The following is a 15826-nucleotide window of genomic DNA, read 5'->3' on the forward strand; positions in this document are numbered from 1 at the left end:
TGCTTTCTAAAGACGGCTAGCCGCAGCCGTTTTCAAGCAATCATTGTACGGACCACGCCAGCCAGAACTACAGCATCTCGAGCGATTCAGGCGGATTTTTCCTTTGGCAAGCACGAAATGTCTCAGTTTTTCAAACTTTGCAATGTTTGAACTCACTTCCTCCTGATGCTGTGGGATGCCCGACAGTCGAATCTCTCGCACCAAAGCTGAAACACGCGTCTTAATCTAACTATTCCTTGGCGGTTCGCACGTTTGCGACTTCAGATGTCAGTTTTCTTCACTTTTCCATCGTTTTTTTCTTTCATATCTACTCCTCTCATCTGCTGAAGGAACAGTGTAATCAAGTGCAAATCATTTAGCCTGTCTCTTTTTTTCAGACTATCTGCCTAAGAGGGTCGACGGCATCCGTTTTCCTGCTTTAGAACTGTCCTGTTAAGCTCTTTTTTTTCTTCGTTGTTTCACTATGTCCGTCCTACTCTTCCTAACAAGCCCCTTTGCCAAGGCCTGAAAGTTCTTCCGAAATAAAAATAAATTATAACACTGCAGAGCTGACAACTTAAATGTCCACGGCTCATAACGCAAGATGGTACAGTCGTGAACAATATGAAAGGAAACAAACTTCTCCCAAAAAATTGCGATTTTTTTCGTTATTTCTCCACTGAATTGGAGAACACGTTTTGGACATTACACGCCAAGAGGGCAAGTAATTAGAAAAACAAAATAAGACTGTTCCTGTCACTCATATTTATGGAGAAATCAATAAATTAAAGCTGAAACTTCGTTCCCTTTCATACTACTCATGACTGTAAGTCACGAAAGGAATATCCGCGCTGGACAAGCGAGACGTACAGCCAAACGGACGACAGGAGCCGACACGGTCTCTTCCCTAGGCGAAAGGAGGCGTAGAGTTGTACAGCGGAAAACGCGGTACACCGCGAGGCCGCCGTCAGGAAAAGCCAGCGCCGTCCGGTTCACGTCGGACGGCGCAAGGCCACGACCCGGCTGCACGCCGGATCCCACGGTGGCGGCCGCCAGCGCACCTTCCCCCCTGCATGCGCGCGTTTAATACGCGCTGCCGGCAGCGAGCAGCGTGTGAGCAGCAGGGGGCCCGGGCTAACCCCCCTGGGCATGGGAGAGTAGCCGGGCTACCTATAGCCTTCGCTGCACCCACCATACCACCTGACAGAGAAAGCGTGATCCATCACTATTAACCGCGCGAGTTCGCACTGCCGGTGCTGGCGTTACAAGGGTTTCTCGGGCGCACCTATTCGGGAAAGGACAGGCGAGAGTAACTAAGGTCTTGGGTGTGACGATTGGTACGCGTTGTACTTAGCTGCCGAAAGCGAATTGTAACCCTGTCCAACCCATTGGTTACTGAGGCGCTCTGATATCGATGTGGTTTTCGTTTCGTTTGGTTCTGTATATAGGTTTAACGTTCCACAGCGACTCAGGCTATCAGGATATCGATGTATAGCTACACGTGTGGTGTCCAGGTTCATTTAGGCATGTGTTTCCGCTTCTAAGACCGCTGTTCTCCATACCATCGCATTCGGGTGAGAGATTATAATAAGGTCTTGGGTGTGACGGTCGGTACGCGTTGTCCTCAGATGCCGACAGCGAACGGTAACCCTGTCCAAACCATTGGTTACTGCGGCGCCCTCGTATCGATATGGTTGGTTTGGTTTTATTTCGTTTGGTTCTGTTTATAGGTTTAACGTTCCAAAGCGACTCAGGCTATGAGGGTATCGGTATATTGCCGCACGTGTGGCGTTCAGGCTCGTTTAGGCATGTGTTTCCGCTTCTAAGACCGCTGTTCTCCGAACCGTCGCGTTAGGGTGAGAGTAATAAGGTCTTGGGTATGACGATCGGTACGCGTTGTATTTAGCTGCCGACAGCGAACGGTAACCCTGTCCGACCCATTGGCTACTGCGGCGCTCTCGTATCGATGTGACTGGCTTGGTTTGGTTCGGTTTATCGGTTTAACAATCCAAAGCGACTAAGGCTATGAGGGTATCGATGTATTGCCGCACGTGTGACGTTCGGGTTCGTTGAGGCATGTGTTTCCGTTCCTAAGACCGTGTTCTCCGTACAGTTGCATTCGGTCTGAAACACGCGTGTTTGCAGGGAGCGTTTTGAAAGATTTTGGTCCGAATTCAATGCATTGCAGGAAAACCTGCGCACTAAGGGGCACCGGTTAGTCTCTTCGCTTTCTCGTGTAAACATGAACGTGTGCGAACACGGCCGCAGTGTATATGCAAGATCGATAAGCGAGTAGCAACACTTCAAAATTTGTTGCAATATTTTCGTACAGAAATATAAACAAGTCACTCATTCATTCCCCCTCTGTTCCCCTCAGTATGGAATAAACGTGTCAATCCTAAAACAGGGAAGTCACATGACACGCACGATGAATATGAGTGAGTAATATAATGTTCATCAAACTTGATAACTGCGAAATTCGGAGTTCGTTGTGCCGTTTGAACATTGCGATGACATCATGTGGGCTCAATATCCGCAAGAGCAATCTCTAAATATCAAATATACAACAAAAACCAAACTTTTGCTCTTCGTTTGGGACTCTAAGAAACTTTTACTCAGAACAAGAAAAGAATATATATAGTAGCAAAGAACTGAAGGGACTCTGCCAGTAACAAAGGTACAATCAACTTGGGGGGGGGGGGGGGGGATTCTGAGTTGTCCTTTTATAAATAGAGACATTGGGAAATGTTCGTCCGGACAAGTTCCTCATTCGTGCAAGCTCGCTCGACGCGTGCAGTACGTGCTCGCATAGCGAGAGCAGCGATGCGGCCATCGTGAGGTCGTGACCCGGCGATCCCATGGCGCTGGGAACGGGCGCGCAACACCGTGAGCCGGTGTATAAACAAGCCAGGTCGTCAGCGTGGCCGGCACGCTAGAGGAACACGTGTTGTGTGCGCCCCTGTGTACGCTGTGCACGCGTGTGTGCGTATGTGTCGTTGTGCTTGTGCGCGCTTGTGTTTATGTGCGTCTGTTTATGTGCGAGCGCCTGTGCCCTTATGTTTATATGCGCCTAACCATGTTTATGTGTTTGTGCCCATGTGTTCGTGTGCGTGTGTTTATTGGCGTGTGCTTGTACTTGTGTTTGTGTGCTTGTGTTTATGTGGGTGTGTTTGCGTGCTTGTGTTTGTGTGCTTGTGTTTATGTGCGTGTTTGTGTTCTTTAATCTGTGTGCGTGTGTCTTTGTGCTTGTATATACGTACGCGCAGCCTTTGTCAGAAGTAAAGAAGCCAAGGAATATAACTTCAAGACGTGCGGTAGGGCTCTTAAAGGCTCCGTGGAAGTCCTATAACTCTCGGAGGAGTGGGGACGAGAGTTAATCTCCCCTTGAAGAAATTCGGAAAGCTGGTAATGTACAACGAGACCCTTATAAAAATGGTCTATAGACAATCTATAGACTTCTTATGAACTCTGTTGCCTTCCTATAGATATTTCTCATTGTCTATTCCAGACTATAGACTGTCTATACACAGAAGTCTACTAAACGTGTATGGCCATAAATCTATAGATTGTCTATAGACTGTCTATAGCATTTGTATTGCCTTAGACTGTTCTGTAGGATTTGTCTCTACAGAGTCTACAGACTTTATGGACAGAAGTCTGTGGACAGTCTATAGACTATGTAAAAAAAAATTTGCAAGGGCACACAGCACTGAACAGAGCCGAACTCCCCTGGGCTCTTTACTTTTGACGACGGCTGTACGTAAATGTAACCAAGAAGTCAACGATCACCCATGAAGCATGGCTGAGAACAACAGTTTTCTTTTTGTGGTTTTAGTCCGGATTCACAGTCGTTTTCGTTCGTTGCAGTGCGGAGCTAAAAATAATTATCGTTCTGAACCCTTTCATTCTATTCTGATATCTGTATGTGTATCTGGCAGAACGAGAGAAAAAGCTGCGGGGACAGTAACTAACGTCCAATGCATTCGATTTCCTTAACGGGGTTCGAAGGAAATCTTATCGACGTCTCAATAATGCACTTCAACGTCTCTGTACATTTTTTCCCACTGAAAGTCGAGGAAATTTAGCATTCGCCCAGTGTACGCGTAACAAATTAATCACGATATAGTATTACTATGGCTAAATTAGTAAATTTCGTTAGTGATGAATGCCAACAATGTCATGCCGACTACGCTACTAAGATACTTTTGCGCCGTAGGTAATTACCTACGGTGCGAAACAAAAAAGGGTTCTAAAAAAATGTGGCTAAAGTGAAGGCAACAGCGCTATTGCAACCACAACCAGACCTCTTTCAAACTGGTTCCTAAATTTCGTAATCACTTCTCAGGCCGATGTAATATTTGAAATGTGGCAACAAATAAATGGCTCTTCCAGACAACTGCGTGAAGTTTTGCCGCATACACACTCAATACAAACTACAAAGCGAAATAATTCGCGCAGTAAGAGCTTACACATACTCGTTGCTTCATCTTATTCGTATACCAGGTGTTTCACAGAATACTAAGAAATTCTCAAAAACAATTTTTTTTTTTGGGGGGGGGGGGGGGGTAAAATAATGGCTTTTTCAGCATAGCATTACTAGTATTGGCGGGCACCAGAAAAGCGGCGAATCGTCTGAAGCAGTAAGCTGGTTAACTAATTTTTAATATTTAACTCCTTAACTGCTAGAGTTACACGCCTAGTGGCAATTAGAGATTTGTAGCCGGCCGTGAGTAATAGCCATATCAGTTTTTAGAATTTAGAAAACGCGATTACCCTTGGCGCTATGGCTCGACAAAATTCAGCTTTTTTTCCCAGTTACCTGCACTGGAAAGGTTGCTTTGCCTGCATGCTTTTAAAAAGCGTATGTATTTTGGCCCGACACAGCCAAACTTTGCCGAGCCACAACGCCGAGGATAATCGCGTTTTAGAAATTCAAAAAAAAATTATATGGCTATTACTAACGACCGGCTACAAACCTCGAATTGCGACCAGTTGCTAAGCGGTGACAGTTAAAAGTTAATTATCAGAAGTTAGAAAGCCATTCTACTAATTAAGGTAATTCACCGTCTTTCCGATGTTCGCCAACATTGGTTTAACTATACCGCAAAACCCATATTTTTATCCCAGAAAGTCTATTTTTGAAATCTACTTCGACTCTTCCCTGAAACCGTCCAGTATCACCGATCTTCAATTCCGAAGCAACCTCCTCACAACCAGGCCGGACGACAAAGAGCCGACTTATCCCAAAATCTCCTTCCGGAGTGAATCGGTCAATCATCGCGTCGCTCTATACGCGCGCACAAACGCCGCCGGAACCGCATCGCCCTCGCGCGCGCGCGCCTCGTTCCTGCCAGCCGCATTCCAATGGACCGAACAGACCGGCGTCCCAGTTCACGTATACACGTACTACGAGCAGAGCACGTATGTACAACCAGCCACGGCCTCTCACGGAGCACTCGCCGCTACTGCGAAGAAGCCCGCCCGTTATGTTCGCCGCGGGCAGCTCTCAATCAACGCACCGCGCCGGCGAGATGATGACGACAACAACAGCAACGGCGGCACCTGGGGCAGTGCTATCTCGCCGCGGCCGAACAACTGAACCCGCCGACCGAAGCCAGCCAGCCGTGCCGGCGTTGTTCGAGAACCTGGCCCACAAAACAAGGCGTGCAGTGCAGTCGAAGCTCTGAGTAGCCGGGGTTGCTCGCTATACACGCAGCCCTTACAAAAATGGTCTATAAAAAGTCTATAAAAACAAGTCTATAAGAAGTCTATAGACTTCTTAATAGACTCAGCTGCCTTCCTACAGATATTTCTTTTTGTCCATTCATAAGTTATAGAATCTCTATCGACAAAAGTATACTAAAAGTGTTTGGCCATAAATCTATAGATTGTCTACAGACTTGTCTACAGCATTTATAGAGCCTATAGACTGTTCTCTAGTATTTGTCTATTGAGAGTCTATAGACTTTATAAACAGAAGTCTATAGACTGCCTGTAGAATGTCTAAAAAAATTTTGTAAGGGATAGTACGCGTCGAAACAAATTCTTCCGTTTTTCCGGCTACTGCTTAAGGCCGAAAAACTTGTAAATTTCAACCGAGGAACAGGAGAGGTATTTGAACACACCTCTTTCGCGAATTTCAATGTAAACAAGCCTGAAAGTCTTAAGAGTTAAGAGGGTTCTTAAAACATCTGACGGTTTGTGAAGAAAATGTTAGTAAAAGAAAAATCTGTTCAGTTCTTGAGGCTTTCAGGCTCTTTAGCGTTGGCCACCTGTCGGACACCTGTTTACCGGATATTCTCGTTGTAAACGATGCTTATTTGCACCGCTGTATTTCTGTCTGTCAAGTAGATTGGTCAGTGGATGCTGTCATGCACTGTTTCAAGGCTTTTTATACTGTCCACAACAACACTGTCAGTGCATGTTGAAATACTTGGATAGGACTGGACATTGTCTGAGGAACAGAAGAAAAGAATCAAAGCTTTGTCAGAACAGAGTTGTGCGGGTTTAGTACCTACTAAAGATTCTGGCGGAAGCCGCGCAAAAACGACTACAGATGAAGAATAACGTCACAACTTCTGACTGCGACCCCTTCTCTTCTGTTAGTCGTCATTTCTTTCGCCATTTCCACGAGAACTTTCAGATGGAGCTTCTGTCCTTTAGAAGCATGACTTCCTAAATCATACGTTTGTGAAACCCTAGCTCAAAATCTGGACCACTTTATTCACACACACACAAAAAAAAATCAACGTACATTTTTACTTCGCAACGGAACAAGGGAAAGCGCTATGTATGTGACACGCACTCCGATCAACGGGACACAAAGAGAAAAGAGAAATTATTCTCCTGACTCGTAGTAATCCACAGGGCGACGTTAGCGAAGGCCACACACACACCGTCAGTGTGCAAGATAAATAACAGCTTGAACCCAACGACACGTGCTAACTTGCACTTAACTTAACCTGAAATCTAACGTTCAAGGAGGCCGTCTCTTTTATGTTGCTTACATCTGTCTGTTGCGGAAAAGCATCCACACACAGACACACTACATTGAGTACGCATAAGATACCGTAACGAAGTATAAAAATGCAACGGTATGGACCTAACAATTGTCAAAAAGTGTCGTATAATTTAGACACTGTTCAAAATTCAACAAAGCCGTTCCCCCTTACGCTGCACGTATCCGTACACTGTAGAGAGGCATAGTGCGTACACACGCACATTATACAGACTGCACACAGTGGTACACAGTATAGCATAGCACGAAGAAACAACTGCAGGAAACGCTTAAAATTTTTAGAGTCCCAGCCAATTTTAACTAAATATCGACCAGTTAAAAAGGTGCTTCCGTTCATACCGTTTGCACGTGTAAGTCACGGACAGGCACTTGACATCCGCGTATGCTCGCTGTCCCGAGTATAGGTGGAGTTTGGCGGAGTCCTCCACAGCTCCCACGAAACTGCACGGTTTTGCCGAAACACAAGGAGGCCGCTTTCGCGGCTGACCATAGCGAGACGCCGCGGGGGGGCCTCCGAGGACCAAGCCCTACGGAAGACCAGCGCGCTGGCCGCGTGCTGACCTACTCCGCGCAAGAAGTGTCTACGAGGCGGCGGGAGAAATTCGCTGCTCGCCATACACTACGTGATCGGGCGAAAATTTTCTGGGTGGAAAGCGCGGCAAACGATTGGCTTCTCTTTTTTCCGAGGTGGTTGGTCGGCCTGTCGGTCGCTGGGCGTGATTGGTGAGGCGAATGTTGGTGCACGAGCGACCTATTATTTCAGTCGCTCGGAGGTGGTTGTGCGTAAACACCTGCGCAAGCCGTCCACCACGTTCAGTTCATGCGCGCAATCACCTTGTGCACGTAGCTATGTGTATTGCTTCCCTGCTGGCGGAGAAAGTCGGAGCGTCAACTACGGCACACCCTTGTTACACAGCGGAAGTAATGGTTTAATGGGGTTTAACGTCCCAAAGCAACTCAGGCTATGAGGGACGCCGTAGTGAAGGGCTCCGGAAATTTCGACCACCCGGGGTTCTTTAACGTGCACTGACATCGCACAGTACACGGGCCTCTAGAATTTCGCCTTCATCGAAATTCGGCCGCCGCGGCCAGGATCGAACCCGCGTCTTTCCGGTCAGCAGCCGAGCGCCGTAACCACTCAGCCACCGCGGCGGGGGTGAAGTAATGAACACTGCATTAGACACATTAATATAAATAGGGACGCATATTGGACTGGTTCGTACAGTGAGCGATGGAAGGATGACTATACCTGCATAGGCGAAATTATGGACCGAGCACCGTAAACTTCCGGAAAGTTTTAACGCTCCCGCTTACAAGCACGCGTTGCGGTTTGCAACTGCACTCCCTTACATTTTTTAGACAGTCTATAGACAAATCCTAGAGAGCAGTCTATAGGCAATACAAATGCTATAGACAGCCGATATACCATCTATATATTTATAGCCATACACTTTTCGTAGACTTCTGTCTATAGACAGCCTATAGACTATGAATAGATAAAAAGAAATATCCATAGGAAGGCAATAACGCCTATAAGAGCTCTACAGACATTCAATACGCCATTTTTATAAGGGCTGGCTCTAACAGAACACGTGATGAACTTTTTTTTCTTCTGCGGCTATGCTAGACCCATCGACCCAATCAACAGCATCTCCTGTTGATCCTTTACGCCCAGCCCAAGCACTGGCTTCCGATAACGGCCTTCAAAGTGTTCGATCCTCGTTAAACGGCGTTTTATGAAACTCTCGATTATATTAGCCTCGTTATACGTGACAAATTTAAATAGCAGCGAAAATTTATACGCGTTTAAGAACGGGGCAGAGTGACAGTACCGACGAAGCACGCAAGAATTCAAAAGGACAGCGAGGATTCGAACTTCGTGAATATCGAGAATTTACGGCGGATCGTGCGAAGACTCTTAATCGCGCACTATCGATCTTCTTTCCTTCCTATTCGAAACATCATGGAACCATCTCTTCGCGCTCTCTCTTTTAAAGGCCAAACACTACGCTTTAAACATTAAAGGAATAAAAAGGGAGTTAGCAAAGGAGTAGGGGAGTAAATAAAGAGAGAGGACAGCTTACTACTTTTTTTTACCCCCGTATAGGCTTATTCGTGTTTAGAAGGCACTGAAGCTCCACCGGGGAATGGCTTTCCGTTTCTCGCCTTCTACATTCCTTCCTTCCTTCCTTCCTTCCTTCCTTCCTTCCTTCCTTCCTTCCTTCCTTCCTTCCTTCCTTCCTTCCTTCCTTCCTTTCCTTCTTCCTTCCTTCTTTCTTTCTTTCCTACCTTCCTTTCTTTCTCTCTTTCTTTCTTCCTTTCTTTCTTTCTTTATTCCTTTCTTTCTTTCTTTCTTTCCTTCCTTCTTTCTTTCTTTCTTTCTTTCTTTCTTTCTTTCTTTCGTTCTTGTTTCCTCAGACACAGTCCAAGAGGGGGCCGAGGCTAGAGGCGACGGAGCGCCTGACAAGGGCCCCGGCCCCCTTGCACAATGTACAGAAAACAAAACTATCATAACAAAGCTCGGTCAAGCAGTAGTCCTAGGACCAGTCAATGGGAAAACAAAAGGCGGCTATTTCCTGTCAGAATGACACGGCACTAGAAACATTAGTGACGATACAAAATAAAACAGCAACTGAGTGGTACATCGGTAGCATAGTGAATACAGCATTAAACCAATGCATGCTTTACACATTAGATTTGGTGCAGCACTTTATACTCCGTAAGGCGCGACCGCGACATTCGTCCCCAAGCGAAGACAATAGATCATACCACAATTTGTAAGATATGACAAAGGTTACATTTACAACATTTAGTTGTGTAAAAGAAATACGCATTAAACGACTAAAATAATATGAATGATGAAATAGACGCGTATAAGCCCGCAAGCAAACGAGCAAGAACGGGGAAACACGACAACAAAAATACAGCAAAGAACGCCACCGCGACGCAATAAACATCCTCGAACGACATCCGACACAAAAAGATGTACGGGCGTCCGGGAAAAAAAAAATTACAGGCGCCCTTCACAGACAGTGCGGCGTGTCGTCCAGGAAAAAAATAAATTTACGGACACTCTTCAGAGACACTGCGGCATGTTCGAAGAGAAGATTTATGATGAAGCTAAGCAAATAAAGTAAATAACTAAATACGGATAGGAAAATTGGAGGTACAAGTCGAACAGCGTCGAACGGAAACGTTCAACACAGTGCGAGCAGACCTCACACCTATGCGAGCGGTGGAAAAAAAATTAGGAAGTGCATCAACGTAAAAGAACTAGATAAAAGATGTCCTCAAGCGTATCCCTCACATAACGGCCTAAAGTTAAGCAATACTTAAGATCAACAGCAAAAAAAAAAAAAACAGAGATGGTTCACAGTCAGACCCCTAATTCAGGCTACGCCATAATAGTGAGAGAAAAGCAGCCAGTGTTGATCGAATGAAAGTAGGGAGCCTCAAACAACTTTTTCCCAGGACTTTTACGAGATCGTTACAGAAATTTTGGGAATACTGTGCTTAATTCCCCCTTTTTCTTCCATATGCGGTTCCCGAAGCCTCTGTATCCCCTGTGTAGTTCGCAAAACTTCTGAATCCCCAATAGTAGTGAGGGGACAATGTATTCCAGAATAGTGCAAATACGGGCTGGTTGGTACATTTTTGAAGAACTGGATGAAACAGCGCAACGAAAGACGAGACAAGAGAAGGACAAACACTAGCGCTGGTGTTTGTCCTTCTCTCTGGTGTTTGTCCTTCTCTTGTCTGGTCTTCCGTTGCGCTGTTTTATCCAGTTCTTCAGGGGACACTGTACTCGGTATAATGTACAGTCATTGCCAAAAGTAACCAGGCTGCACGTTTTTCTTCTCAGTCCTATATTAAAGCTATTATGACAGCCCTCAAGCTCTAGATCTCTGTATGGTAGGGAGAACCCCTGTCCCCACCTTCAGAGAACTTTTTGATCTTTAGGGAAGCCGTGAGGGCTCTGCTATAGGGATGAGAAGCAAACCATGCAGCCTGGTTACTTTTAGCAAAGACTGTACATCCAACAGTCCGCGTAATACTAGACAAAGGCTAAACGACTGTGCCCCGGACTTGCATGAGTACATTATATAGGTTTTAGGAACAGTCTGCTAGGTTTCCTCTTTGTGTTTCCGGTACAGTTCCCGAAAACCTCTGAGCCCCAATACTACGGTTACAATGCACTCCGCATAATGTGCCCCAACACTCCGCGTAATATCATCCCGACGTGCTCCCTCCCTCGCCACCTACATACGAGCATGCACGCAGATTAATTTTATGTCCTATCTGGCGCTTAATGCATTCGAGGTTTCAGAGGCTCGTCTTTCTTCCATTCACTTCCTAAGCACGTATACACAACCTTCCTTTCAGCCGCTCTTGTTCTAATCCTCGAAAGGAAATAAGTGAGATAACGCATAAAAGACGAGAGAGGAAGAAAAAAAACTAAAAGAAACAGCTCACAGCGTCTTCCACTTCGGCTTCCTTAGTACGAGGGCGGAAAGATTAGGCGAGAGATTAGGAATAAAAATAAAAATCTCTTCTGCTATTTCAGGCTCGGCGCTCTGCCCAGAGTCATGTTAGACTTGGCACAGGAACTGTCTGTATACTGATCGGTTTGTACGGAAGCTTTATCACGTTGTAACCAAGCTAGAACTCCAGACGAAGTCTGACTCTGAATGCCCCTTATAAAAATGGTACACAGACTGTTTGTAAACTTCTTATAGACTCTGTTGCTTTCATAGAGATAATTCATTTTGTCTATGTACAGTCTACAGGCTCTCTACAGAAAACAATTCTAATGAAAGAGTATGGCCATAAACCTGTAGACTGTCTATAAGATTTGTTTTGCCTGTAAACTAGACTATATGATTTGTCTATAAAAAGTCTTGAGACTTTATAATCAAAAATGTTTGGAAAGTCTATAGACTGTCTAAAGGAATTTTAGGCAGCTTCAGTTCTCAATCTGTCAGAAATTTCCGATTGGCGTACAGTCGTGAGAAATATTAGCGGGAACAATGTGAGCATTCATTCATTCATTCATTCATTACTCCATAATTATGCGTGAAACAACACCAATTTTTTTATTTCCTAACTAGTTTTCCTCTGCACGTATCACATCCGAAAGTCAATCTCAAATTTAGCACAGAAACAACCAGGAAATTCTCGTTCCCTTTAATACTACTCACGACTGTATACAATCTGAGACAGGGACCATTCGCGGTTTGCTTATATCCGCAATGTTTTGCCCGAGTATCACAAGGAAATTTAGTCCACGAACAGCCTCATAAGCGGCAGGGAGAGAAAGCGAGAAATGCATAAAAAAAATTTGGCAGAATGCCTGTTTGAGGCCGTCATGTTAGTCTGCCTACAGCGCAACAAATTGCCGAGATTGAGCATGCAGAAATGGCTGATAAGTTATTGCGCATTACAGCAGCCTCCGGCAGCTGCTTCCACACGTGTTCGCATTCTAGACCGCTGCCTGGCTGCCCTGCTGCTTTAATCTCGTACGGGACCGCATTGTTCAGCCGCGTGTTTTTCAAGCCTGCCCTTTGACTCCAGCCCATTAACGTTCCCATCCATTGTCTTTTCAAATCGCCGGGAATGATTCAGTACTGCTGGCTGAACCGCGGCTCATTTACGATTCTCCTTAACAACTGTCTTAACAAACTTGTTAAAGGTTTTTGGTCGCAGTTATTTGATCTGCCCTGGCGGTGGCGATCTATTTAGGCAATAACTGGCGATCTTAAAGTTCCAGCTTCTCTCACATAGTACTGGATTCCTTTATATATCAGAGAAGAGGATGATGACACCCGATACCTTCCGTAACCTACAGGTTATTGCTGGCCATTAAAGCATTCTTCATTTGACTGCACTAACCGTGAAACCCAGCTATCCTGCCGTCGCCTGCAGGCCCGCCTGCCGATGCCCAGTTAACCCCAATTCGGAACAAAAATCTTCCCAGCTTAATTTCACCACCACCACGATGCGCCCCTGTCCCAGCAAATAATGTCTCCTTTCCCCCAGAAACCCACAAGCCACCCTATCACTGGTATACAAATTGGACACGGGATGACCAGTGATCGGTCTAAAGCTTTAGATGTCCCACCTAATTCCATGTCCTCCAAACGAGTCACTGACTTCCTGCAGCGTGCACTTAAGTCGAAGATACCCTTCCTCTGTAGCGCAGCGTTCTTCACCCACCTCTCCATATTTTTGTCGGTCATCTAACTAGCATAACGTTTAGATGTCCAGGCGGAAACGAAGTGCTTCCCCTATACCGACTCCACGACACCGCACGACACTTCATGCACGAACAACCTCCCCGGTCACCGGAGCCATTCAATTCACTCACCCAGGTCGACTCGCGTGCCGTCCTGGTGCTCGACCCCGACCACCTCGGGGGCGAACTCGTGTTCGGGCGTCAGCTCCGGCGTGGCGTAGTAGGCACCCATGGCTTAAGACCGGGTCACACGAAAATGGGTAGGCGAAGATCAGAGGAACACACTTCGAACGTCGACACTGTCTCAATCTTCTTGAAGAACAGTGCAGATGTAACGACAGTATTCACAACGTCACGCTGAATTGCATCAACTGCAGAGCCACGCCAACCAAGAACAACTGCGGAGAACTATCACTTACTGACCCACTATCGCTTCGATAGCAGTGAGGGCCAGAAAACAGTCTCTTCAAAAGTAGGCACAGATTCGCAGAAGATTCATGCGAGGTATAACCCCGCGGGAATCTAAATCCAGCTTCGTATTCTTCAGCCAGACTTCGGAGAGGCGAAGACGTCGTTTTCAAATCGCCAGCGGCGAATCCGAAACCACAAGCGAAACCACGCACGTTTCGCGCGCGAAACTGCTGAAGCGACGCCGACAGGGAGCAAAAACTCGAGACCTCTTTTTTCCGGTTTACGCCTGTCAGCGGCGTATCATCGAGCACCGGAAACAATCACTTGCGCCAAGCGACGGTTTCTGTTCGGGGAAACGAGTACCGAAGATGTTCAGCTGAACACTGGAGAGGCCGGTGTCCACACCGTAGAACCACGCACTGAGGATGTGAACGGGCAGTTCCTCAGCTATGTCAACAGCACCACATCCGAAAGCCCGCGAAAACGCTTGCGTTGTCCGAAGTACTGTCGTCGAGAATCCGGCAGCAAAAGTGGACGCCGCGAAATTCCGGCTATCCCCGCAAAATAAAACGCCGCGCGCTGTGAACCACGACGGAAAACCGGAACGGTCAACCTTCCAGCTTGTTATTGACGCATCGCCAACAGCGACGTTGCGCTCGCCGGAGTTTTACAGGACTTCTATCTGCGGTCGACGAAGGACACAGCACTAGACACGCGCACTCAAAAACAAACACGCACAACCAAACACAGAGCCACCACGGAGCGACGCTTTTTTCCACGTGCGGTTCACGACTCAAGAGGAGGCGAGGTGGTGGTACGCGACGCCAGGGCAGCGTCGGTGAGCTGAGAGCAGCGCGAGAGACGCTGATTCTAAGCCGGCGGCGGCCGCCGGCCTACTTCTCTCCGCGTCCGCTTGGGGCGCGCGCGTCGGATGGCGGGGCGAGCCGCGGTGCTGTGACGCGTTCCCCGGCGGCTCTGGAGGAGAGCGGTGGTTTGTGTGTGCGTGCGAGCGTACGCCGGTATAATAGACACGCACCTTCCTAGACCCGGCCGGCCAAGCAAGGGCAGAGTGCGAGGGCAGGCAGGATCGGCGAGCAGCTCGTTCCCGATTCAGGCTGCGTATACCCTCTTCTACCGACGGCGAAAGTTGCCTCTCCGGGTGTGTCTGTGTATCAGCTGACTGCTCCCCGACTGCTGCGCTGAGATCGGGAACGGCGTCGAGACGGGCAGCGACGCGACGCGAGCGATAGAAAGAAATCCCGGGACGAAGAGGAAAATAAAGTGCCGAAACGTCTACCTCCAAGAGTTCAAAAAAAGAAAGAAAGCTCCTTATCGGGTTTTCGAAATGAGGATGTTCCGAGAGAGCTTCTTGACTCCGCCGCTTCCGCAACGTTTCCTGGATGACATTTTTTTTTTTCCCCGCCAAAACAAGTCGCGCGCGCGCGGCGAACTTTCTGGATACGTGTCTTCGGAGTTGTTTGTCTCGAGTCGGTACAGCACCGAGAATCGGATGGGAGGACTGGAGTGATCGGAGCACCATTACACACGAACGAGGTGCACACGAGGAAAAGTAGCTGCGAACGCAGCAGTCCACGCTTGGGCAGGCTTTCCTAGGTTGGGAGAGAACGAAAACCGTAACTAGAAATACGAGGCAGGAAAAAAAAAGAGAGAAGCTGCCGCTCACAGGAAAGTGTAGCAGCTTCGTCGACATGGGGGCTGTCGGTGCGTACGAGGAAGACAAAAGGAAAACACGTGTGTGCACCGGGGAAGAAATTGACTTAAAGATTGGACTTTCACAGGAGGATGTGAAGATGGGAATCGGCTGCTTGTTCCCGTCGCCGGTATGTGGCTATTGAGGTGTGCGGCGATAACAAGATTGAACTGTTGGAGAAGCAGCTACTTCTTGCACTACTTTGCAAGATTCAACACAACTAACAACAAAAGACCGAATAATAATAATTAAGCGGGACAAGTGCTCACGGAATCTGCTACTGTCCGGTCGTGACCTTCTCCATCTAACCCTGCCCCTATACGCGCCGTCAACTTTCTGTGGCACTGCAGCAGAGGCTAGGTGGGAAGGAGAAGGAGACGGGCCTTTGTCCCAGTGCCGTGGGGCGTGCACTACCTAAGTCCTAGGAACCGCGCCCTGGCTCCGCTACTACCCTCTCCACCCCTCCGCAACCTTC

At 47.3% G+C, this 15826-nt stretch overlaps 1 protein-coding gene across 3 annotated transcripts in view; it reads right to left on the reverse strand.

Annotated features, from left to right (window-relative positions):
• Positions 1-15826, reverse strand: part of LOC149366026 (uncharacterized) — a 287338-nt gene that overhangs the window by 166865 nt on the left and 104647 nt on the right. The window contains exon 1 of one of the 3 annotated variants that reach the window (XM_089547670.1): positions 13362-14566. The exons of the other annotated variants lie outside the window; for them this stretch is intronic. Within the exon in view, the coding sequence (XP_089403796.1) occupies positions 13362-13461 (100 nt within the window). The 5' untranslated portion in view covers positions 13462-14566. Of the gene's footprint in view, positions 1-13361; positions 14567-15826 lie in introns of those variants that run through there. 3 annotated transcript variants of the gene reach the window in all.

Source organism: Amblyomma mixtum, chromosome 1, assembly GCF_055824585.1.
Source record: "Amblyomma mixtum isolate Tamu chromosome 1, ASM5582458v1, whole genome shotgun sequence".
Lineage (NCBI taxonomy): Eukaryota > Metazoa > Arthropoda > Arachnida > Ixodida > Ixodidae > Amblyomma > Amblyomma mixtum.